General features: G+C 51.1%; 8 protein-coding genes across 8 annotated transcripts; 4 read left to right on the plus strand and 4 right to left on the minus strand.

Annotated features, from left to right (window-relative positions):
* Window positions 1-5,276: 5,276 nt before the first annotated feature.
* TrAtP1_003700 (uncharacterized protein) lies at window positions 5,277-5,576 on the minus strand (the record flags this gene model as incomplete). Its single annotated transcript, XM_066111999.1, has 1 exon — window positions 5,277-5,576. The coding sequence occupies one exon, from the start codon at window positions 5,574-5,576 to the stop codon at window positions 5,277-5,279; it is 300 nt and encodes a 99-aa protein (XP_065968081.1).
* A 1,358-nt stretch (window positions 5,577-6,934) lies between these two features.
* TrAtP1_003701 (uncharacterized protein) lies at window positions 6,935-7,672 on the minus strand (the record flags this gene model as incomplete). Its single annotated transcript, XM_014088102.2, has 1 exon — window positions 6,935-7,672. One exon carries the CDS (start codon window positions 7,670-7,672, stop codon window positions 6,935-6,937), a length of 738 nt encoding a protein of 245 aa, XP_013943577.1.
* Window positions 7,673-10,018: 2,346 nt separating this feature from the next.
* On the plus strand, window positions 10,019-14,789 carry TrAtP1_003702 (uncharacterized protein; the record flags this gene model as incomplete). Its single annotated transcript, XM_066112000.1, has 4 exons — window positions 10,019-10,436; window positions 10,501-10,627; window positions 10,683-10,991; window positions 11,081-14,789. The coding sequence occupies 4 exons, from the start codon at window positions 10,019-10,021 to the stop codon at window positions 14,787-14,789; spliced, it is 4,563 nt and encodes a 1,520-aa protein (XP_065968082.1).
* A 22-nt stretch (window positions 14,790-14,811) lies between these two features.
* Window positions 14,812-15,156, plus strand: TrAtP1_003703 (uncharacterized protein; the record flags this gene model as incomplete). The annotated part of the gene is made up of 1 exon (XM_066112001.1): window positions 14,812-15,156. The coding sequence occupies one exon, from the start codon at window positions 14,812-14,814 to the stop codon at window positions 15,154-15,156; it is 345 nt and encodes a 114-aa protein (XP_065968083.1).
* A 1,796-nt stretch (window positions 15,157-16,952) lies between these two features.
* On the plus strand, window positions 16,953-17,657 carry TrAtP1_003704 (uncharacterized protein; the record flags this gene model as incomplete). Its single annotated transcript, XM_014088104.2, has 1 exon — window positions 16,953-17,657. The coding sequence occupies one exon, from the start codon at window positions 16,953-16,955 to the stop codon at window positions 17,655-17,657; it is 705 nt and encodes a 234-aa protein (XP_013943579.1).
* Window positions 17,658-17,784: 127 nt separating this feature from the next.
* On the minus strand, window positions 17,785-19,647 carry TrAtP1_003705 (uncharacterized protein; the record flags this gene model as incomplete). Its single annotated transcript, XM_014088105.2, has 1 exon — window positions 17,785-19,647. The coding sequence occupies one exon, from the start codon at window positions 19,645-19,647 to the stop codon at window positions 17,785-17,787; it is 1,863 nt and encodes a 620-aa protein (XP_013943580.2).
* A 319-nt stretch (window positions 19,648-19,966) lies between these two features.
* TrAtP1_003706 (uncharacterized protein) lies at window positions 19,967-20,684 on the plus strand (the record flags this gene model as incomplete). Its single annotated transcript, XM_014088106.2, has 3 exons — window positions 19,967-20,034; window positions 20,096-20,309; window positions 20,403-20,684. 3 exons carry the CDS (start codon window positions 19,967-19,969, stop codon window positions 20,682-20,684), a joined length of 564 nt encoding a protein of 187 aa, XP_013943581.2.
* A 120-nt stretch (window positions 20,685-20,804) lies between these two features.
* TrAtP1_003707 (uncharacterized protein) lies at window positions 20,805-21,306 on the minus strand (the record flags this gene model as incomplete). Its single annotated transcript, XM_014087417.2, has 2 exons — window positions 20,805-21,119; window positions 21,175-21,306. The coding sequence occupies 2 exons, from the start codon at window positions 21,304-21,306 to the stop codon at window positions 20,805-20,807; spliced, it is 447 nt and encodes a 148-aa protein (XP_013942892.2).
* Between the last annotated feature and the right edge of the window lie 1,660 nt (window positions 21,307-22,966).

The raw sequence follows: 22,966 nt of genomic DNA on the forward strand, positions 1-22,966 counted from the left end.
CTTATGACGGCATTATCTGGGAGTTTATTTGTTTTTTCTTTTATCAGCGATCATAGCGTGGGATTTCATTTTTATTAGGGATACCCTCTTCTGACGAGGAAGAGCGATCAGGGCTACTTGGGAACAATATCACACACACAACAGTGTTTTTTCTTACTTGGCGTTGGGAACATTAGCATTACTCCTCCGTTACGACGGACTGGGAACACAGGGCATAACATGGCGATTACTTTTAGCATAGTTTAGATAGCTTTTCTTTTGACAAGATACCCCCATTTTTGATGAATACTATCACTAGTTCTATTCAAAACAAGCAATTTGATTCCATCTCTCCGCGTCTCCTCTTATTGAAACTGTGCAACTGCCATGTGGTTTACCCGCTCTTCCAGGTGGGCGCCACGCGGTCTGCAGCCTCTATTTTTTGAGTTTCAACCACAGTGCCCAGCGCCACATGCGTGAATGAATGAATGGCTGAATGGGCTGAATGAGTTCTGAAGGAAAATGCCGACATTGATGCCTACTCTAATTTCCCACACCTGGTAATTTAGGCCCGGCGCTTCCTGTTCCGAACCAAAGGGAAGCAAACAGCGACAAACGAAGCTTGCAGCCACCCGGATTTTGGTCCGCCCAAAATCCCGATCCCAACGAAAAGCCCCCCAGCTGGGGAGCTGAAAAGAAGCAAAGCAACACACGGGCTGTCTGTCACCGACTTTCTCTCTTTTTCAGCATGAATGAGAAAAAAGCGCCACACTGCAGGGTTGCGCTCACCGACCCTATGCGGTGCGACACTTGTGGCGTTCTCCCTCGCTCCCAATTTTCGCTTCAAATTGTTTGCCAAGGGAAGCGCCCCCCCCCCGGATGAGAGAGGGCTGAATTTCACATGGAAGTTTTGTGCGAGTTTAGCTGAAGCTAACGCGCTCTGGCGGTCGGCATCTTGTGTGTTGTTTTTGTTGATATTATTTCCCTTTTCGGGATTGTTTTCCGATATTGCTTTTCGTGGAGGGGAGTGTTGTTTACCCTTGGGTTTCTTTTCTTTTTACATAGCATATTATTGGTGCGAAACACGAGCAATAATTCATGCAGTGGTAAAAAAAAAGTAAAGAGTGTTACTTCGTGCGCTACAGTGTTTCTGGGCGGCCGCTGGGATTACGTTTTGTTTTGTTTTTTTCCCCTTTTACTTTGGTCATTCTTACATTTTCAATACAGGTATTTTCTTTTTTTGTTTCAATGCGACGTGTTATATGAGTAATTGATTGCGAAAGGATTCGCTCTTGTGGCTGACTGTCAATCTTGGTTGGATCGCTAAATAGTATACTTTTTCATTAGCGGGCTGAGAAAGCTTGGTTTTTACAGCTATCAAGTGTACCTGTAGCTGCCTGACCTTACAAGTGCCAATCTATGCAGGGCGTCTATAAACCTTTTTTTTTCCTGCCTTGTTTTGATTTTTATCACCAGTCACTTTTTTCCCTTTCAATCCCTTTTTGCTTTTCTAGCTGAATTGGTGTGTTGTACACTTTGTGAGCTTTCACACGCAGGGAGAGAGAGCTCTCAGAAAGTAAATAAATTAGGTTCCCCCCTTCATGCAGGGCGATATTAACAAAAACACAACTTGCCTTACAGCAGGCGGCTCGCCGGAATGCGCTGCCCGTGATAGCCAAGTTTTGCTTTGCTGTAAGTGGTCCCAACCCCTCCCTCCCATATGCTTGTCTCATGTACGATGTAGGCACGATCGATGCAGCCAAGGCTTTTGCGCTGGTGCTGGTACGAGGCACACTATTTACTCTTGCACGCACTGCACCTTATCTCGCTAAATTGCGTGCGTCGCACACACTCGACGTGGTATTTTCATTTGCTGTGCCTTTTTTTTTCTTCCTTCTTCCTCGTGCATGAATATCCTTGCACACCGAGTGGGTTCTAGCTGTGCTGGCATACATGTGCTGTTACAGCTGAGATGGTCGGTGTGGAAGAAGAGTTGCGGTCTGCTGAGAGAGAGCTGATTACCAAGGGAACACTAGACGCTTGCTATTCTTGTCTCAATGCTGCTGCGGTGCTTCTGATTATTTTCTGGCCCCAAAAGAGCAAGACGGAATAATATTGGCCGTCAGCCCTTTGTAGCGGGCTTACTTGGTTGGTCTTGCGCAACTCGCTCAGCCCAGCTTACTTGCAAGTATGTACAGAAGTAGGTTTGTATTACTCCGCCTGCTTTGGAGTGGTTGCTGGACAGGAACAAGCCGGCCATCGGGCTTGGTCGGCACTAGCTGGGTGACGAGGTTCGGGGCATGCATAATAATCCTCCTGTGGTGTGTGAGTGTGAGTGTGCTGTGAAGGGGGGCTGAACTGCATGCATGCAGCTTCTCTTTTCACTTTCTTACTGCGCTCCGAACATTAGAGTGTGTACCTGAATGTGATGTGTTACTGGGGTGTGTCGCTGATGCTACCATTTGGGCATCCGACTTTTTTTTTTTTTGCTTTGGTTCTTTTTGTCTGACTGTCAAGATTGGTTGGTATCCGTCTTATTTTCTTTTGCGAGTTTCTTTCTTTGGACGCCTTCCCAGCTTGGTAACTGGTTCCCTCACTGTGGGGTTGAACCCCGACATTTTCCTCTTTATTTAAAGATGTGACAGCAACGTTGTACTCCATCTATGGGGTGTATAGGTACATTGTACTTGGCCATCGCTGGCTGCTGGTTCGTTCCCTCGGGATTTCCATCTGTCCACTCAGCGATGGCACGTGAAGGTTTCCCAAACGGACAGTGAAAGAAGTTCTGCCTGTTGAAGGGTTCAATCTTCTTCCCCGCTGATCTTCTGCCCTATTAAGTGGATTGGGGGGGGCTGTCAAAGCGGGCTTTACTGGGTGTTCGGCTTTCGTGTGGCCAATGGGCTTGTAGCACTGCGTTACTGCCGCCTTATTCGCTGCAGATAGTCGCCGGATGTTACGGTGGCAAATGCATCTGGTTGGCTGTAAATCAGCCAACCACGTGGAGAGGAGATGCGATGGAGATTTGACGAATCATGTGCCTTTGTAGCTTATTTGAAGCTTTGATCACTTGAGCTCGCTGTCATGCCCAATACAAAGAGCTCATTGAGGCATTATAATTAGCATCTCTGACTCAACAATGGGGGGCTTTTCAAACCGACCGCGTTATGCGAGGTAAACATGGTCTTGGTCTTTTAGCTAGATAGCTAGTGCTCTCTTCTTCTCTTCGTATCGTCCGATAGGTAAGTTGTGACTGTTTTTGAGCGCCGTCTAATTTATACGCCCCATGTGATGCCGCGCGTGAATGGCTGTGATTGCTCTTAAGCGGCGGCAACTTTTGCTGCTGCGAGAGGACCCAAAGGCCCAGGGTCCCCGTCACATCTCCAGGTGTCGTGATCTGAGCTTCATGTCCGTGGCGCTTCTCTTGTCACAGCTTGGCCCGTGATTGCGACGCTGGGGGATCCTTTGGGAGAAGCTGAGACTGGGCTGTGGCCTATGATACATGGTTGATACGGGCTGAGTGTGATTTACGCCCTGAGAATCTGATGCATGTGCTTTTGATGTTGGGCGTTCGAGATGTGGTGTGTGCGGGAGGGGAGAGGGGTTGCGCTATATGATGTCTGATATCACAGCGCCTTCTTCCAAGCGCCGTTATATCTGTATTTGATGGTGCCTAGATTGATAGTGAGTGGGTGTGATGGCACTATTTTATTTGGTTGAGATGGGAAGCGAAATTGTTTGAATGGAGCGTCTTTTTGTCATCTCGTTTGGCCAAGAGAATACAAACTTGATCCGTCGCCGATGGAAGGGGTGTTTTTATCTTGATTTGACATGTTGCAATCTGTATTTTCGCTTTTAGCACCTGTAATGTCTGGAGTGTGATTCGTGGCTTCTGAAAGGTGATGTATTGTACAAACGTCTTTGGACGTAGCGTTTATTACGGTCAAGTTCTATTTGGATGCCTGTAGGATCCTCATGAGGATGGAGGATTCTCGCTTGTACTGAGAATATCTTATAGCTTGCATATCCTTGTTCTAAACATAATGTCGAACTGCCTTTACCATTCCGATGATCTCTCTGTATTGTGACGAGGAGTTCACACGAGACGACTCATACGATTCACGCTCATCGGCATACGAGTTCCTTCAAGTAGTGAAGAATGTCATGACGAGGTTGCCACAGATAGAGCAAGGAGAACTAGCTACCTGGATTGCCAAGTGTGTTGCTATTGTGAAGGCGTAAAAGTAATGTTAAAGTAATATATGTTGCTTTGACTTGTCTTTTTTTCTTCTTTAGCCAAGAGGGCCAAGCTCCTTCACGCGAATAAAAGTACATATCCTTCATACGAGTAAACGCTTCTAGTTGCAACGACATGAGGTTTGATTCACCAACTATTCTGCTTCTTGCTCATCAGACCGAGGTTTTCGTCTTCCATACAAGGAAGTGGAGGCAATGTTACAGCCAGAGAAGACATTTGTTCCAACATACCCACGGAGTCAGGTCGATTTAGTGGGTGTGGCGATTGAGAAAGGGTTCTTATAGACCTTCCAGTATCTATCTTGAATGTTAATGGCCCCCTTATAGCTAAATACACTCGAAGAATGCCTGTGGTTAGTTTTGGAGGTAGCAGTGGCATAGCATGTTGCATCCTACTTGACAGGTACTTCATACGAAACATAAATTAATCCTTCTTTGCCGTAGCCGAGCTTCTCTTCTCCCATTTTCTTGGCATCCTCTAGTGAAATACCTCCTTTCTTGCTCTGATTAGCGAGGGATTCGGCCAAGCATTCTCATAAATTGAGTCCGGCAAACACTTACAAGGACTTGGATTGTTACAATGTGGGATCGCCATGAGAAGCCTTACCAACCGCAAGATATGGAAGGAGGGTAGAAGAAGGATACTTGAGAAAGGATTCTCTCCAAATTGTTTCTAGAGAGGCTCAATCTATCAACACATGATAAGGGCCATCGCCAAGTGGACACGAAAAAGAATGTGCATGTGAAAGATGAGCCTCGATTTCACAAACTTCCAGAGATTGTATTAGAAAAAGACATCTATTGCACAATAAACATTTGATGAGTGTTTTGCAGTGTTCAGCAATCATACAGAGCATGAAAATCTTGTTTCCTTGTCCTTTTTTTTTTTTTTTTTTTGTGTGACTTCGACATGTTTGGGTTGGCGAGAAATCCGACGGATCAAGGAGAACAAAGTCGTTTCCTTTTGCTGCAGCAGAGGCGAGATGTCTCGGGACTTGATATTTTGCAGTGTAAATGATGGTTCAGTCATCAATACTGGTCCTCTACTGGAGATCACTTTTAGGTTTGGGAATAAGACTCTCAAAAGTATCGATTTTGCATATTTCTTCTGCCAAGTAGCAAAGGGTAACTGATGCTTCAAACCAATAGGCTCTTAGAATGACCTCAGAGTTGGTAGGGAGATTCACCCAACAGAATCCTACATATTTATCTACGAAATGTTTGGTTAAAAAATCTCTCCAAGCTCGGGCCTGTTGGCCTGAACGTCGGCTGAAAAAGCTGGCTGGATGTAACAGCTGAAAGCACGGCTGGAACATTAGATGAATGTCACCGAAAGTTTCCATGTATAGTCCTAGATGAAGTAAATGTGCACAAATTAGACAGTCTTACAAAGCAAGGCACGATATCACGGCGAGAATTAGATCTGGAGCCCGAAGCTGGACTGCGTAGTCGGAAGCTGAGTGATACCGACTCGCAGACGTCCTGGCTAGTCGATTGTGTTTCTCGACGGCCGAAGCGAGACCGGATATGCCAACAGCCGCAGCAAGTTGCCACACAAGGCATGTTGTCTGGCAAGGGTGGCTCGGACGCTCCCCACGTCATGGTTGTCTTGGCTCCTGATGTCGTCTGCTTCACCGTATTTCAAGACTCTCCGCTCTGATGTGACACCGACGATAACAGTTGCCCGTAGGCCCTGCATCAACGTTCAACAGTATCTCGGAAGAGATTCCGCTACCCGACAGTAAAAGGAAGCGTCTTATTTGAGGACTGGCTCATGGATGTAAGTCGGTACAGCTGGGAGGGAAAATTGTCATCAATTATGACCCTCCATTATGCCGCGTCTTCGAGCATGTGGTCCTCGCGTTTTGGGCTCCCTGTCTTGTCTCGGAGTAGAAAACGTGGTCGTGCCGTGCTTGGCAGCAATTTAATTAATCCCTTCCACGGAGTGGCGCTCCGAGCACGAGACTTTTGGACGTTGAGTGTGACGAGAACGCAAAGAGGCAAGGCCAGAAGCTGCGTCACAAGGTCACAGTCCGACAGGGTGCGGCAAGAAAGCGAGATAGTCTTCCGTATAAGTCAGCGGATATGTCGTCGTTGGGCCTCAATGGATTCCCAATTTAGTAAACTTGTCGTTGGTCGCTGAGACCAGCATCGATGGCGCCTACTTGTATGTCTCAAGTGGCCATCACCCACTTGGGCTGGGATCGATTTTTGCTGCCTAACAGTGTGATATCTGCTTGTCTTGAATCCTTCCCGTCGTGGCGTTGCGTAAGATGGAAGTAATTTACTATAACAATAGTTTAGTCTACTGGCAATTGTGGTGGTTGACCTGGAATGCGTAGCACGCATGTGAAGAGAGCGCGATCCCACGTATAGCGGATGGCTGGATGACTGCGCATACGGAGCTTGCTTTGGTAAAGAGTCTAAGACATTGCAAAGCATGTCGCACGTGTGTTTTCGGCATTTTGTTACCGCGCAAGAGTAAGATACGAGCAACAGAGTCTCCATTGCCAGACTGAACCGGGCATGTCGCTTTGCTAGGATAGTCTTGTAAAGAGAGATTCCCTGCCGCGGCAGGATCACCAGGGGTTTGCTTTGCGAAGCAAATGAGAAGAGAGGCAGATGCTACAAGAGCAGCCGGAGAGATGTGATTGCGGAGACGGCGGACAAGCTTGCTGGAGAAATGTGTTAGCGCGCTGATTCAAGGAGAGGCTAGCAAGAAACAGAACTCGGGGAAAGGTGATAAATAAGAGAAACCGGATGCAAGCTGAAATCCATCTGTCTCAGCAATCATCTGATACAAGCCGGCAAACAGGTGCAGCCGCGATAGAGGCAGGAGGGACAAGGATGTGCGAGCCTGGTGGTTTGTGATTCGAGCATGTCGCGATATGGCGGCAGGCGTTTGATTGCTGGATGCCGCAGTTATGCGCACCGAGACTGCTGTTGACTGGATTGCAACCTGGAAGTCATGCTGCCAGGACAAGTAAGAAGTACAGTACAGTATAGACGACGACTGGAGTTTTGGTGGTGCACCCCTGATCCCTGCGGCGCAGCTTAGCGGGCCGGGATACAGCGATTGGACCCCTGCGGCCAGGCGTGATCGAGCCGCCGATTGGCCAGGCTGCGGCGCGCACCTGCATTTGGCGCGTCCAATCAGCGGCCGCGACACACCTCGGCGCTTCGACGGCTGCTGCCATTGAGCCACAGGCCCTCGCCGCCCCGCTCTCGACCGCAGCCCCAAAATCGCTGCTCCAGCCATGCATCTGCGCTTGACCCTCTCTGGCTCCAACAACCACCGCGATATGGATGGCTGGCCACGGCGAGACGGACGATCAGTTGCGAGCGCTGCGGCGAGGCGAGATGAGGCAATGCAGAGCAGCGCAGACGCGCGAATGAGACCAAAGGGGCCGCTCGCGTCGATGCGTGCCCCAGCGCCCATTGTGGAGGACAATCGCCGGCCCAGGACAAGACACGATGCTGTACGGCGCCGGTGCTCGCTGCAGGTCTCACCACGCAGGCTGCACCGTTTCCTCCCCTGCAAGGCACCGCTCAATCACTCAGAAATGCTCGCACAGAGGCCAGATCGCCGGCGGTGGAACGGTCAATGGCGCCGCAAGTCGGGGTAAGGAGAGGAGCCGAGGGCACTCGCTTCTCGTGGTAGGTTCAGTAGCACTCGTGTACCTGTATGGCAGGAGATGGATGCATAGACACCGAGTCTAAGATTCTGCAGATACAAGCACTTGTCACCAACGCCGTCCTTTCGTGCATCCGCGCGGGAACATGGGATACGGAGTGCATATACACACTTGCATGTATAAGCAGCATCACCATTACTGCTGTAGCAAGACTACTAGCAAGACTACTAGCAAGCAATACTGTACAAACACGAACAAGAATGCAACTGCAATCAGACGCCAGCTATTCGCCCAAGTCCTCGCTGCTCTCAGAGGCCCTGATAGGTTGATATCGAATGTCTTGCCCGGGGTGCGAGGCTAAGCAAGGGCCTCAACAAGGGCACCTTTACTCCAGCGGTACGCAGCCCGCTAGCGCCTGTACATCACCTGTCGTCAATTTGTCCGTCTGAGGATCTGAGCCCATGATGCCTAGTTGGCTCGCAATCGCCATTTGCCTCGCCAGACTATTTTCGCCTCGTCAATGCTTAGCTGGGTCCACTGCGGACGTACGCGCGTAGGAGGCGACTATCTGGGCGGCTCGCCGGGGCCAAAAAGAGGATGAAGAGAGGTCGAGGAAAAAGAGTGTCTGGCCCCGGACTGGAATGACGACAATGGCAGCGTTGCAGCGTGGTTGGCAGCCCGACTCGGTACCGGTGCTCGGTAGCGAGGGAGGTACAGTTGCAGTTGCAGTTGCAGCTACTGTAAGGTTCTGGACGTTTGCGAGCCGTGATGCTGCAGATAGTCGAAACATGGGCGCCATGCATGAGCATCTGTAGGCACAAGCGTTTTGCAGCCTCGACGCGCATTGGTCGCCGTGGCCTGTCTCTGGCTGCCGGACCGGCTCCGCTCCATTCCAAAGACGGCCGCCGTTAGCAGCTTTTGCACTCTAATTTTATATGGCAGCCAACCCCGTCCATTGACAGGCCTCGTCAAGGCCGCATAGGCGCCATGCTCGTCTGGCTCTCCATCGGACCCATCACACCAGACCCCGGCCAGGTCTTGTTACTTGGGCCTTGGTGCGACTGCTGCGAGAACCGTTCGTACCTCCAGTTTCTCATCCTGCTCGCCAACCTGTCCAGATACTGCTAAGCAGCTACCTGCCTCACCGCGTGTGAGTGGTGTGTGTCTTGCGCCTAATCCTGGACTAGAATCTGGACCAGGGCCACACCTCTCCTCTCTACCAGCTCCGTATTTCTCTCTTTTTTATCTTCATTTTTTTTTTTACGCTTGCTTCTCCTCCTCCTCCTCTTCTCTTTTACGTCCTGATCTTGGCCGTCTCACCAGGCTTGGGAACAGTAGCAGAAGAGGAAACAAGCAAGCCTGAGCGGACAAAGAGAAGCTCTCCTCGCTTGCAGACTTCCTAACCGGGTGACCACCATTCTGCATCCTGCCAAACCTCTCCTGCATCCGCCTGCATCATCCGCAACTCCTAATCCTCGAACAGGAGCATCCCTAGGCGGCTCGAACAAGCGCCGAGCTAATCAGATCAGCCCCTCCCCTAACATTCTCCGGCATATCACAGAAACATTCGTTCCTTTTGCCTACAAGTGCTCTCTTATATGCAAAGCTGTGACGCCGCCCTCTTCCGTTAAGGCTGCCTGACCTTTTCTTGTCCGTTTTGCCTTGTCGCAGCCTTCTGTGGCTAAGCCTTGCATCTTCAAACCCTCTTCGACGACATACTTGATACCTTGATTCCTTACCAACAATCGACCAATTCGACAATCATTCTTACCGAGTCCAATACCCTCTTGATAACTTGCTTCCCATCTGTCGACGGCCCGAGAGAAAGACATATATCTGGTTGATTGCATCGCTGCTGAAGCTTGTGTGTCCGGGAGCGGGCAGTAGCTGGGTTCCATGTGATGGTTGATACCTAAAACACGCGCAGCTTGCCGCCCAGAGAGCGCTCCTCGAGAGTCGGACTTTTGGACTGGCAATAGGATTGTGACACCGGATCTGGTACTGTCTCACGAGCTTAGTGTGCTTTGCATTTTTTTGGGGCAAGACTGTCCCTGCAGACGCAGAGGTGCCAGGCCGACTAGATCGGTCAATATAATTTCGGGCCCGATACTGCTGGCCATCGTGGACGATTTGACAGCACCATCGCAGCCATGTCGTCCGCATCACATAACCACACCGTTTCCAACCGGTCCGGTAAATCATCGACCGCACGAGGCCGTCCATCACCACCGGAAGCCCCCAAAATGCCAACGGCAAAGGACCTCAAATACTTCATCCCCTCGGCCGCCACGGCATCCGTCTTCCTCTACGCCCAAGGACCGTCAATAGTGTGCTGCCACCACGATACTCTCACCATTGAGCGAAGATTCTCTCGCCATGTGGACGATATCCAACTGATTGCAGTGGACAACCAGAGTGAAATCGGCGCTGGCCGCTTTGTCGTGAGCTATGACGCTGGGCAGACGGCTATTGTGTGGGATTTGATGACTGGTGATGAGATTTCTCGTTTCGTTTCGTACGAGACGCTCACGGTTGCCGCTTGGATGCGAAATGGAAACGTAGCATTTGGTAAGAGACGGCTCACGAATACCGCACCATCTGGCAGGCATCAACTAATACATTGGCTGTATAGGCAATACCCAAGGAAATATCATCCTCTTTGAGCCTACCACGTCCGAGCACATCTCAGCTAGGACGATAGATCAGATTGCAGTGACGGCACTGGCTCCGTCGTCTGACTGCCGAACCTTTGCCATTGGGTATGTAATCGAATGCCAGCATCTAAAGTCCATTACTTACTGAGTCGACATCTAGCTATCAAAATGGGTCACTTTTAATCGCGACATTACAGCCTCGCTTCACCATCTTACACAACCTGACCACCTCGAGAGGACCATCGCCCATTGTCACGCTTGCCTGGCACGCATCATCCTCAAAGCAAAAGTCAGACATGCTGGCTGTCCAGATGCACGACGGCGACCTGCGGGTCTGGAGCGTGGCCAAGTCGTACAACGCAGAGGAACCCAAGGTAGTCAGGGCGCTTCGGAGAAATGAAAACTATCAAGCCGGCCCCAATTGGATGGGATGGTCCAAGAACGGTCGTGTGATCCAGTTCTCAGACTCGTATGTGTCCCCCTTCACCCAGCCTGCCACAGCCTACGCGCGCGGCCTCTTGCTTTTGGTGGCGGTTCTTGTGCTAACGTGATAATCAGAGAGACGTTTTCGTGGGACGTAAGAACAAGGCATGTTACTAGGGACTCTATCCCAACCCTGGAGCATGTAAAAGGCGTGGCTCTCTATGGCCCCGGAGCGAGCCTCTTTACCCTCGGGCCGAATAACACTGTACAGCAGTTCGATCTCAACTCTCCAGCCATCATGGTAGCCAATGTACAGCATCCCGCAGGCGTACTTCCGCCATCTCCTCCCACTTCTGAAGAAACAGGAGGCAGATCAGTACACTCTGCTACGACAATTCATACGTCAGAGTCCGAGTCAAGCTCCATACCCCTGGAGATGGGCGTCTCCGAAAGCGACGATGATCATCTATCTCCTTTCCAACGCCTAGTAAAGCACAATGCCCCCGAGATACCTAGCAATGAAGTTTATGAGACGGGTAGCCCAGCCTCTAGCCGCAGCGGCATGTCATCCTTGTCAAAGTCTTCGGCAGGTTCACGCACGCCCGGTAGGCCGGCGGGATCACTAAGATCGCGGGCCAAGACGGAGGGAACATACATCTCTGCCGGATCGTCCTTGAAAACTTCCACCGTGGGACGGCAGGGGCAGGGGCAGGAGCTGGACAACTACTCGATGGGATACTCGCTCCCTACCACAAGCGCTCCGTCGTTGGCCTCATCCAAATCTAAACTTCGACCCTCTCGTCTGAGAAATGAGGTGCCGAGGAGTCCTGCCGATGACACCAAGGTGCAGGATCTGTTCAAGTATACTCGTTCGCGCTTGAGCGACCTTCCGTACAAACACCCCATACCATCAAACTACCCTCATCTCACCAATGACGATTTGCGCCGACAGATGCTCAACACCATCTTCGGATGGAACAAAGAAGTGGACGACCTTATTCGCGACGAAATGAGCCGCTATCCCGCCGGATCAGCAAACCGCATATTACTTGCCAAGTGGTTAGGTGATTTCGACTCAGGCATTGTAGCCGCCAGCTCCCAGAATATGACCTCATCAGACTGGATGCTGTTGGCGCTGAGTTCCATTGGCGGACACGCGTCTCAGCAAAAGCTCGGTCGCGTCTATGTCCAGCGTCTCCTGGAGAACGGCGATGTCCACGTTGCGGTGACGATTATGCTTGGCATGGGCGACTTTAATGATGCCATTGAAATCTACATCTCGCACAAGATGTATATGGAGGCTCTCATTCTCACTTGCGTAGCTTTCCCCAGCGTCTGGGAGCGCCAAGTTGCCATTGTCAAGAAATGGGGTGAATGGGCGATTAAGCATGGCCAGCAACAGTTGGCGATTCGCTGCTTTGCATGTACCGACCAGGAATCTTCAGAGCCTTGGACCTCACCGTCAGCTGCGCAACTTAGCTTCCAAAACGTCACGCCGAGTATCCCTGAGGTGCTGAGCCCTCCATTGTCACCCCCAGGAATCCAGTTGGGTCCTCAGCGTAGCGTCGCTAAAGCATCAGCGCTGAAGCTGGTTACGTCGTTTGGCGATCAGAGCAAAAAGGCCAAGTTTTACTCGCAGGCTGATGGAGGCCAAACCCCCATTGCAGCTGGAGTTACGCCGATTGCGGAGTCGGCCATCTCTCCAAGTGGTGCTTATGACCCTGCGACTGCGTTTCTTCGCCCGTCGAACAATAGCCGGTTCAATACGCCAACATCAGCTCGCGCTGGCGGCGGCCAAACGTTCAATCGTGGCCGCTTGCCCTCGATTGGAGAGTCTGCCTTTGACAGGAATAGTCTGAAGAATATCGGAGCTGTCATCCAGCCCGTTAACACGCCCCAGGAGCAGCAGCGAGCAAGCCACTCTCGCAAGTCCTCTGCAGCCCAAGACAACATGACGACGGGACTTGCGATGCAGCGTGCTGCTACAGCTAGTCCGATGATGATGAGAGAAAAGTTCCCGTCTGTCGTTCAGGGATATGCGGGCGAATATACAAACGAGCGGCCTCCGTCTCCCGACCGCTCGATTATGAGCAGACTACAGGAAGTCCACTCAGCACAGCGAAACGGCTCCCGGGACCGGATTCCCGCGCATTTGCATCTGCAACTGCAGCCCATGGCACAATTGGATGATACGATGTCTCCTGAACAATCAAACGCTGCATCTAGCCGCTACCACTGGCCAACTCGTCGCCGTGGCACTGGTCCCAGTACTGCGCCTCTCGGAGGTTCTGTGGCGGGTTCCATCACATCCAACTCAAGCGCTGGCCGTAGTCACCGATCTAACCCTCGCCACAAGGATGATTACATCCACAGCCTGGAAGCGGCCCAGTATTACTCCAGAGGAACTGGAAGTAGAAATGGGAGCAAGGACCGGAAAAGGGATCCATCCACTGGCCGTCATACCAGCCGAGAGCGACGAGCCAAATCGCGCGACCCATCTGAAGAACGTGGTAGAGGCTCGGCTAGATCTTGGACCAAACCAAAAAGGTCTCCCACATCCCCTGTCCCAATGTCTCCGGAAGATTTGGCTATCCTCAGCACTCGTAATTTCGAGAATACGGTTGAGCCCTTGACGATTCGAAAGGCGAGCGTGTCAAAGAGCGGAAAGACGACCTTGCCACCTTTGGATACTCGTGGACGAAGCCATGGGCGAAGCAGATCGGCTCCGCGGTCACCAACGTCACCAGTGCCACTGTCGGCCACGGCCTTGCATTACCAGGGGTCGGAAGACGAAGAAGACTTTAGGAAGGCTATGCAAGCCCAGGAAGACTTTAGAGCCAAGCACAGTCGGAGCGTTGGCCTCATTGGTAGTTCTCCTGCCATGAGTCGACGTGAAAACCCAGAAAGCCGCCGAAAGGAAGCGGCAATTAGTGACGATCGCGGCCCAGCCCCGCTGTTGCCTCATATCCGAGCTGCATCTACAGAGCACGCCGGCGATTTGCGAAAGATGAAGGATGAACGACAGCGGAAGAAGGAACAAGCCGCGCGAGAGCTCGAGGAACGACGAAAATCTCTTGCAAAGCGACAACTGGGCCCTCAAATCCCCCATCCTAGCGACATAGTATCCCCTAGGAAGCCTCCTCCTCTGGTAGAAGCTGATGATGAGCCTGATGATCTCCCTCCTCGCTCGGCAACAGAGCCTCCGAGGAGCATGTATGCTAGAAATGGGCCACAGATTGGTCTGCCTGCTACGCCAAAGGCGATGAGACTCATTCTCCAGACAGATGAGGAGGAGGATGAAGAGCTGCCGCCACCTCCAGTTCCTACAACGTTCTCCCAAAAGTATTCCCCACAGAGTTCGCCTAAATACTCTCCGCAATACATTTTGGAAAAGAAGAAGGCGGCACAAAGGGAAGAAGAGGAAGAGCAGCAGCTACAGCAACAGCAGCAACAGCCGCCGCAGCCGCCGCCGCCGCCGCCACTGACATTGTTACCATCAACAGTCTACCAGCTGCCCTCGACGGTTTACCAACCACCAACTCGACCTATGATCCCGCGAAGCATGTCTGCGCCAATCCCTGATGAACCATCGCAAAACCCCCGCTTCATGAGAAAGGGAAGTGCCAATGAGGGCAGGGGCCTCGATGATATTGTTGAGACGGAATGGCGCCGACAGAGGAGCGATCTGGTGCCTCCGCCGCCGCCGCCACCTCCTTCGGCGCCCCTTACTTTTCTGAAAGAGTTGCAGCATCTGGCAGTCCCTCCTCCTCCCCCACCACCCCCCCTTGCCACATGTCCGACGACAGCCTCCCGTCGCCGGGACAGTGGCCTCGGGCATGATTGAGATTGTCATGGATGACGACGAGATGGAGGAGCCCATGGCAGTTGCCCCCAACGATGGCATGGTGCCCGTGCTTTCTCCCCCCGAGCCACCTGTCAAGGGACACAACCGAGGCCGCAGTCTGGGAGAGGGCAGTCTCTCTGGTCGCATGAGCAAAGCTACCGAACGCCTCCGCTCGGGCAGCCGCAGCCGCAAGGATGGAGCTATTAGCATCATCAGGTCACCGCTCGAGGCTTTCGGCGATGCGACCGGCATGGGCCATCTTCGATCTCCCGTGGCGGGCTTGCCGCCTCCTGTCTTGTATGATCGAGATGTCGTTCGATCCCCAATTGAGGGGCATGGTAGGAAGCTGTCTAGCGGGATGTTTTAATGAATGGATCGCACCATGGCTAAACGACGCCCTTTTTCGCCACACAGCGACTTTTATATCTTTGTTATTCTTTCATCTTTCTGTTTATTAGCTTTCTTTACTTTTTTTTTCGGGATGCGAGTGCCTATTAGCAGCATGTTGCAAGCAAAAAATCCTGGTGTGATATGGAAGGACTTGGTTTCTGGAATAGTGTGACGACTATCTCTATATTTGTTTCGTTTCTCTTACTCCTCTTTCTCTTTCTCTTCTTCTTCTTCTTCCTCTCTGTTTGCTCTATGTCGACTGTCTTTATTGCATCCGTGCAATTCTAAGCAGATAATTTCCTTTCCTCCGTTTCTCGGTTAAGACGTTGAGTTTTTGTGATATATGCATCGGAGGGCTTCTCTTCTTTTTCTCTTCTTGGATAGATGGCCATGCGAGGGGTTTAGACTCTTACATGTGCTCACGGGGCAATGTATATCCTGGCTTGGAGACTTTTCTTTTTCCCTTTTTTCAAACTTGGTACTTTATTTCTTCATGACTGATGACGGATTGATTCGGAACAAAACAAAAACATGTGAAAGGGTGGAAGACGGCGACGTCTAAGAGAAAGGGGAAAAAAGAAAAAAGAGGAGAAAAAACGTGCGCTCACACGCACACATGCGAGACAGATTGCATAAAGTGCTACACGAGATGCGGCTGTGCCGAACAGACTGAGCGTTCTATATAATGCTGCCTCGCGGCAATACTATGTATTTGCGTTTGCATTCTTCTTTTTGTATTGAGTGAGGTAGCTGCAGCAAAATAACAGATGTATCTTTTATTTTGCACATTTGGATCCTTTTTCAATGATGCGTGATGTGATGATGCTTCATGCGCGAGAGCAAAGCTTTTGTATTTGATTAGGTAACTCTATAGGCGGTGGTGATGGCTTCATGTAAGTGGTGCGTGGGAGAAGATGCTGTGGAGGGTGGGGTTCAACTGCCGCGATTTGACTGCATTGCAGTGTTTTTTGCGCTTTGTGATTGATTTCAAATGAAAAATGAATAGTCTCTTGATGCAACTATGATTTTTTTAGATACTGTTTAAAAGTAATACAGGTCAAAAAAAAAAGTAAACGAAAAAAAAAAGATCAAAAAAATGATGTCGGCATTCTCCGTCTCGCCCATCCAACCCACGCCCTCCGCGATCGTAATCCAGCCCGCCACGCGACGGGGGAGAGTCCTCTGCAGAGTGAAACCTCCCTCAAGTGTCATCTCCATTGCTTAGGGCAGCGCGGCAAATCGCAGGTTACCCATGCGAGCGCGCAGCCACCGCGGCGTTCGGGCTGGGCGTCGAACGGAGGGGATCTGACGGGGGGTGGGTGTGGGAAAGGTGAGTGTTGAGTGAGAGCCTTCACCGTTTGACCATTACAGCCGGTAACAGGGGAGCATTTTTGGGCTTATAAAGGGTTTGATGGGGGGGCGGGGAATCGTTTGGCCGGGGAGCTGTGCTGGAGCTTGGAATGACATGTGCTACCACTAACAATAGAGCTTCAACTTCATGCCATCCATCACCACGGGAAAATGGAATTGACACTGCGATAGCACAGCACATTGATTTGATGCTGTATATGCGTCAACTCATGCCGTATGCGAATGCTCAAGGCCATTGAATCCGGCCGTCTCTCTTTATAGAATGGTTGCAGTCTTTCCTCCTCCATTCATTACGCCCGAAACGAATAAAAGCGAAGCGAAACGAATGAAACAATACATGGATTGCTCATTTGCAAGAATATAACCAAAACTGCCCATACAACTCAGACATAACCTTCGGCCATGCTCACCACCGCCCCTCGTCTGCGCATCCGCCGCCCTTCTCCCACAACCGCCGAATACACCGTCACCACTCTCCCACCTCAAACGCTGCCTCTGCGCCTCCTATGGCTGCTCCTCCTCTTCCTGCGCATCTTCCTCTCCCTCGTCACGCTGCTCATCATCTATGCGCGATGGGTCCAAGAGCGCAGCTCCTTTGGCGCAGCACCAACGCCCTTTTCACCCTTGTCTCTTCCGCCGCTGCTCTCCCTCGACCGCATAATATTCCTCCTCGATACGTTCCAGGATACCCCCAGCGGCAAGCTCCTCGCTAGCATTGCCGCCTCGGTAACCCTGCCTGTGCTTGTCCCTGTCGCGGGGGCGGTCTTTTACGCGCTCAGCTTGCGGGTGCACAAGGAGGAGAGTTTGCTGGTGCTGCGCGGGCTGGGCGTGCAGACGAGCGAGAGCCCGGCAACGTATCTGGCCAGCGCGGCGACGCGGTTTATTCCGACGGAGAAGATTCAGGACATCTTGGTGAATGAGGCGTTTCGGGGCTTCGAGGTGCGGTATTACCTCGTTGTGGTGGTGGAGGGAGAGGAGGATGTTGTGGTGGTGTTTCCGGGCTTGTTGCCCAAGAGGAAGATTGTCGAGACGGTGTGGAGGGGTGTGAGGGAGTGTTTGTATGAGGGGAGGGGAGAGGATAACAGAGTGATGGCCAATGAGAAATGAAATGATTGTATCCCAAGAAGAGATGCACAGGACATGCCAGTTTTGTTTTGAGAGATGTGTATCCTAGAATTAGTTAGAATCTATATATACCCCATACAACGCACTCTTGTTTTTTTCTTTTCTACCTCTACTCATCAGCCATGACGGCATCACCCTCTTCCGTCTTGTTCGACTTCATCCCCTTCTTCGCCCTCATGTCCTCTGCGTCCGCATACCCCTTTCGCTTCGCATACTTGTCATTCTGCTCGTCTGCCGACTCCAGCAGCTTCATGTTCATCACGCCGGGATACTTGCCGCTCAGCCTTCCATTGTTTCCTCCCTCAAAGACCTTTGTGCTATTGGCGATGCCGGGTGCGGCTTTGCCCACCGCAGCGGCAGTGGTGCCGTTGTTTCCTTGCTGCGAAATGTGCTGCAGCAGCTGGCCCGCGAGGATCTCGTCCATCTTTCGTCCACGCCACATTTGCCATGCGTCGTCCATGATGCCGAACTGGCCAAAGCGGCCGCTGGGTCCATCCTCGCCGACATAGATCCATTTCAGGGCGTCGTCTTTTCGTTGCGGCGCTATGGAGTCGTTGAGATCGCTCGGGAAGATGCAGTCCCAGAGCACGAGGGGCACTTCGTCGGCCATGACGTAGTTTGGTCTGCGCGGGTTCTTCTCGATGTCGAGCAGCTCGCTGATGAGCGAGGGCTTTTCAAGGCCTTGACCGACGAGGAAGAGCACGGCCACCATGTGGCGGATTTGGTGCCATAGAAAGGCTGAGCCGCGGACGTGGAAGTAATAGACTTTGGGGAATGCCTCGCCGGAAGAGAGATCCAAGTTCTCCGGGGCGAAACCAGCGGCTTTGAGATATGGCAAAGCTGATGCTGCGTCCTTGACCTCGACAATGTCCGACTCGAACATGCGCCTCTTGAAGTTTGTGATTTGCTTCGCTGGGTCGACCTTGCAGAGGTTGCGGAAGTCGTGCTCGCCTTCGTACCGCTTTGCCGCGTCGCGCATGGCTTCAATGTCCAGCCAGCCCGGCTTCATGAGCTTCTCGTCTTGATCCCCTTTCTTTGCGGCGGCTGAGTCTTCGATGAGAGATGGCATAGGGGCAAAGGCGGGCTGTGTGAAAAAGTATCGATACTGGCGCTCTCGACATGAGAAGCGGGCGGAGAAGTCGGGAGGCGGTGCTGGACACCAGGCCAGGATGCGGATTTCCTTGGGCAGCAGGCGGTTGAGAACATGGGGGTAAGGGATCTCATCGCGGATATCGTCAAATGGCTTTGGTGGTGCTTTTGGCTTGCTCTGCTTTTTAGTTTGGCCATCCCCAGCAGCCTCATGCCCTTCCTCCTCCTTTGCCAAATCTGCCTCCTCGTCCATCTCTGGCTGCTTCTTAGGCAACGGCCTGTTACTCCGTACTCTCAGCCCAATGACTTGTCCAAAGGCACTGACGCCGCGATCTGTCCGTCCACACTTGGAGTACTCGCAGCAATCAAAGTTGACCACATTCTCGTCTTCCGGGAAGATGAGGCATGCCTTGGTGAGGGCGTTCCACAACTCCTCCTCAATGGCCGGCTGGTTGCCCTGAGCCTGGAACTCGAAGCCGCCAAAGTTTTTGCCCAGGTATGCTAGTTTCAGGGCGATGAAGCGGGTGGAATACTTGGATGGGTCCATCTTTTTCTTGCCTTTGGGCTTTTTGGCCGGCTGGACTAATTCTCCATCTGCTGCTTGCTGCTGATGCTGTTCTTCAGGCGCCGCTTGAGGAATTTCATTGTTTGATGCCGCTCTCAACTCCTTCTCTAGTTCTTTTACTCGCTGGATTAAACCAGCTTTGGTCCAGTTGTTGTAGTTCCCCTGATCCGCCATCTTGGCTCTCCTCTCACGAATCAGTTCCAAATTGTTGACGGTTGAGAAGCGGCAGTGAAATCCTTCTCTGGCCGTACCAGGCCAGCTTTTTGGGGCACCTCCACAAATTTTGCGGCCTAGACTCCCTAGATGGAAAGGTCGCATGTAGTGAGTGAGTATAAGAGTCTATGATATTTCCATATCAAAATAGGGACTCTTTCTTTTTCCCTTTTAATTACTGATTGGGGAGTTTTTCTTTGTCGACCCAATGAAGTGTGGGCTACTTACTTTTTTGGGTCAATGAAGGTGTGGCTTGACAGCATGAAAATTGTGGCTTAGCGCGATAAGAAGCGCCACTTGGGATGTCAACGCTATTACTGAGCGCATCTGCGTCTCCGTCTATCTGCTTCATTGCAACCTCTCCCGATGCCGTCTCTTTTCTTCTTCTCCCTTCAGCTGAATCATAATTTCTTCCTCAAACAGGATGGAAGATTCAGTTGTCAGACTGCTTCTCGTGGGAGATGAAAAATGCGGCAAAACAACGTTTCTCTCGTGCGTACAGGTGTTTTTCATAGGGTAACGAACATTTCACTGACGGAACTGCATGATGCAGGAGAGTGAAGGCTGGAGACGAGATCAATCCGATACCGCTCCTGCGTGACATTGACCAGCCATACACATTTACAGTGAACATGTCATCAAACAGATATCGTTTTGAGTTTTACGACACTTCCAGCCCGGAAAACTGGCGGCTGCTGGATCCGGATGTCATCATCATCTGCTACGATATCAGCCAGCGCCTGAGCCTCATCAACATGAAACGATATGTTAGTGTTGCGTTATCTTTATTTTTTTTTGTCTCATTGATTCCCTATCTATCCACCTAGAGAGTATTTAACAAATCGTGTAATCGCTATTAGTGGATCAACGAAGTCAAGCAAGCCTTTTCGCGCAGAGATTTCTTGCCAGTGGTAATAATGGGGCTGAAGAGAGACTTGCGGTCTGAAGATGACCCAAATGGCATTATATATCCGCAAGACGCCTATCGGATGGCCCAGGAGATGAGGGCAGATCGTTATGTCGAATGCTCGGCCGTAACGGGAGAGTTGATAAGGCCGTCCTTTGAGGACATCTGCAAGACGGCCATTGCGACGACGACAGAGGGAGGAGGACAGAGTGAGGGTGGTTGTACGATAATGTGAGGCGTGTCGGTTCAGCGTTGTCTTTGGCGTGATTTTAGATAGCAAAGCCAATTATTGTTTGCTCATGTACCCCCAAAAAATAGAACCTCGTGCTGGTAGCTGTAATCGTAAAAGGTCTCATCAAGCATTTGCATCTTCCGCAGCGTCGTCTGCATTGCCATTTGCATTGGCTGATGGCTCGAACTGGCCCAAGACCTCCAGGATGATGTTGACCATTTCCTCCTGCTGCTCATCGCTGAAGCGCTCCGCCATCTCTTCAATGACGGTGTTTAGCGCTGCCACCGAAGCCGGCCGTAGGTTGAGGATCATGACGACTTCGCCCTTGGAGAGCTCATATGGGCTCAGGCGTTCAAGTAACTGAGAGATGCAGTTGGGAGTGTATGCGCTGGGCTTCTGACTTAGAGGGTTGGGATAGGATTGTAGATATTGAATGAGCTATGAATCATCAGTCACAAAGGGCCTTGATTACTGAAATCTCATCTTGACTAACCTCTCTCACGACCGTCTCTAGATTAGGAGGGCCACGCCGTTTCCTCAGCTTGTAGAGGTTCTTTTGCTGGGACAGATGCTGAAGTACTTCATAATTACTGAGTACAGCATTCTGAGCCTCGATGACCTTCATTTTGCCGGCGAGTATATGTTGCAGAAAAGAGACGACAAGCCGAGAAGTCACAGCCCCGAAGAGCCGATGGCCGTTTTCGAGACGATAATAATCCTTGTATAAGATGATGTATGTTTTCCTTTTTCAGTTTCAAGTAAAGAAGAGACGTCTCAGCACAGATATCGCCAATACGCTGGTCGAATCGCCATGTGATTCAAGAAAAGCTTGGAAGCCAGCATTTTTTGCTAGAAAACAGGCAGCCCAATCAGAGCAGCGCTAATTGCCCCTCATACGTTTTGGCTCTAGCTGACCGCCAGACACGCGCCGCTAGAAATTTCCTGCGTTGCTGGAGCATTAGCGGTGGTCGTACAGTACAGTGTGAGTTTCTGCACAGCCCTCCAATAATAGGTACATGCATCCAATATGCAGGGCTTGAAAAGTTGGGGATCCAAGACGTTGTTTGCCTTGGACATGGATTATCACATGCAGGAGTGAAAACCAGCGGTGATGGAGAATTAATTGAAGATAGATGAGACAACTCATCGCCACGGAGTGAAATACTCAAGCCAGATGCTGTGAAGTACGTTGAACTGAGTACTTGATAGCTTTGTGCCCAGGTTCCAACATCCCAAATATGTTGCTGGGAATCTGTATCTCAGCATCAGTTTAGCCAGAGTACGGCTGGTAAGGCTTGTACATGGCAGACCCTTGGAAAGAACAGGACGGCAAATGCCTCACGAGCTTGACTTATGTGCTAAACCCGTACTGTATTGTCCATCTTAATTACTTCCTCTTGGGGAATGGTGTACCTGTCCAACCCAGCCGCTATCAAATAAGTGCGTGTCAAAGCACTCTTTGGTTCCGGTGCATATCGGATTCTCTTGGTGCTCAGCCAACAGCAGAGTCTGTTGCACACCGATGAGACGAACGGCTCTGATGACGGGAGCAGCAATTGCGCAATTCTCAACCTTGATGGCTCTAGTACCGTCACGACTAGGCACAGGTAGGTAGGAATCTACAAACTCTACAAGCTGTACTTGTGAGCAGCGACTCGAACCTTTCCGTGGCGGCCGAGAAAGTCTCCCAGCCGCAATTCCAACGTCGCCTAGTAATCGGGTTCTTTCCCGCCTTTCGGCTACTCGGCCAGTGAGGACTATTATTTCGACTCCGTAGCTCGGCCACAGGTTATTGTAGCTGTCGAAGTACTCTGTGGTTACGCCAAATTACACCAAAATCTTTGCTATTTAATCATGTTCCTCGAAATTCACTTAAATTATCATGTATGTCTTGGAATTTGAAGCCTTTTCATTTGCTGCATCAAGTTATAAAGCGGTTGGAGTAAAGTACAACAGCCGCTGAACCCTTATACGAATCGCCCAGATGGCGTTTTCAACTTTCAGGCCGCCTCAGCGTTTGAGCCGCTAACTGTACTACTACTAGTAGTACTACTCTGAGGACCCTTCCCCAAGTTCCTCTCTCGTACTCTGTACTTTCACATGTATGAATTTTTCACAGTGTCTCCCGTAGCAGGTACCTTTTTCAGCTGTGTTGGACGGCTGTCCGTACAGTATCGCATACAGTGCGCCGCTGAACAGCAAGTACCAAGTGGAGGGGTCCCCAAGCAGCGGCAGCGGGGAAAGGCGCTGGCACTGTTTCATTTACAGCACGTTTAGCCCTGTAA

This window comes from Trichoderma atroviride, chromosome 2 (assembly GCF_020647795.1).
Source record: "Trichoderma atroviride chromosome 2, complete sequence".
Classification (NCBI taxonomy): Eukaryota; Fungi; Ascomycota; class Sordariomycetes; order Hypocreales; family Hypocreaceae; genus Trichoderma; species Trichoderma atroviride.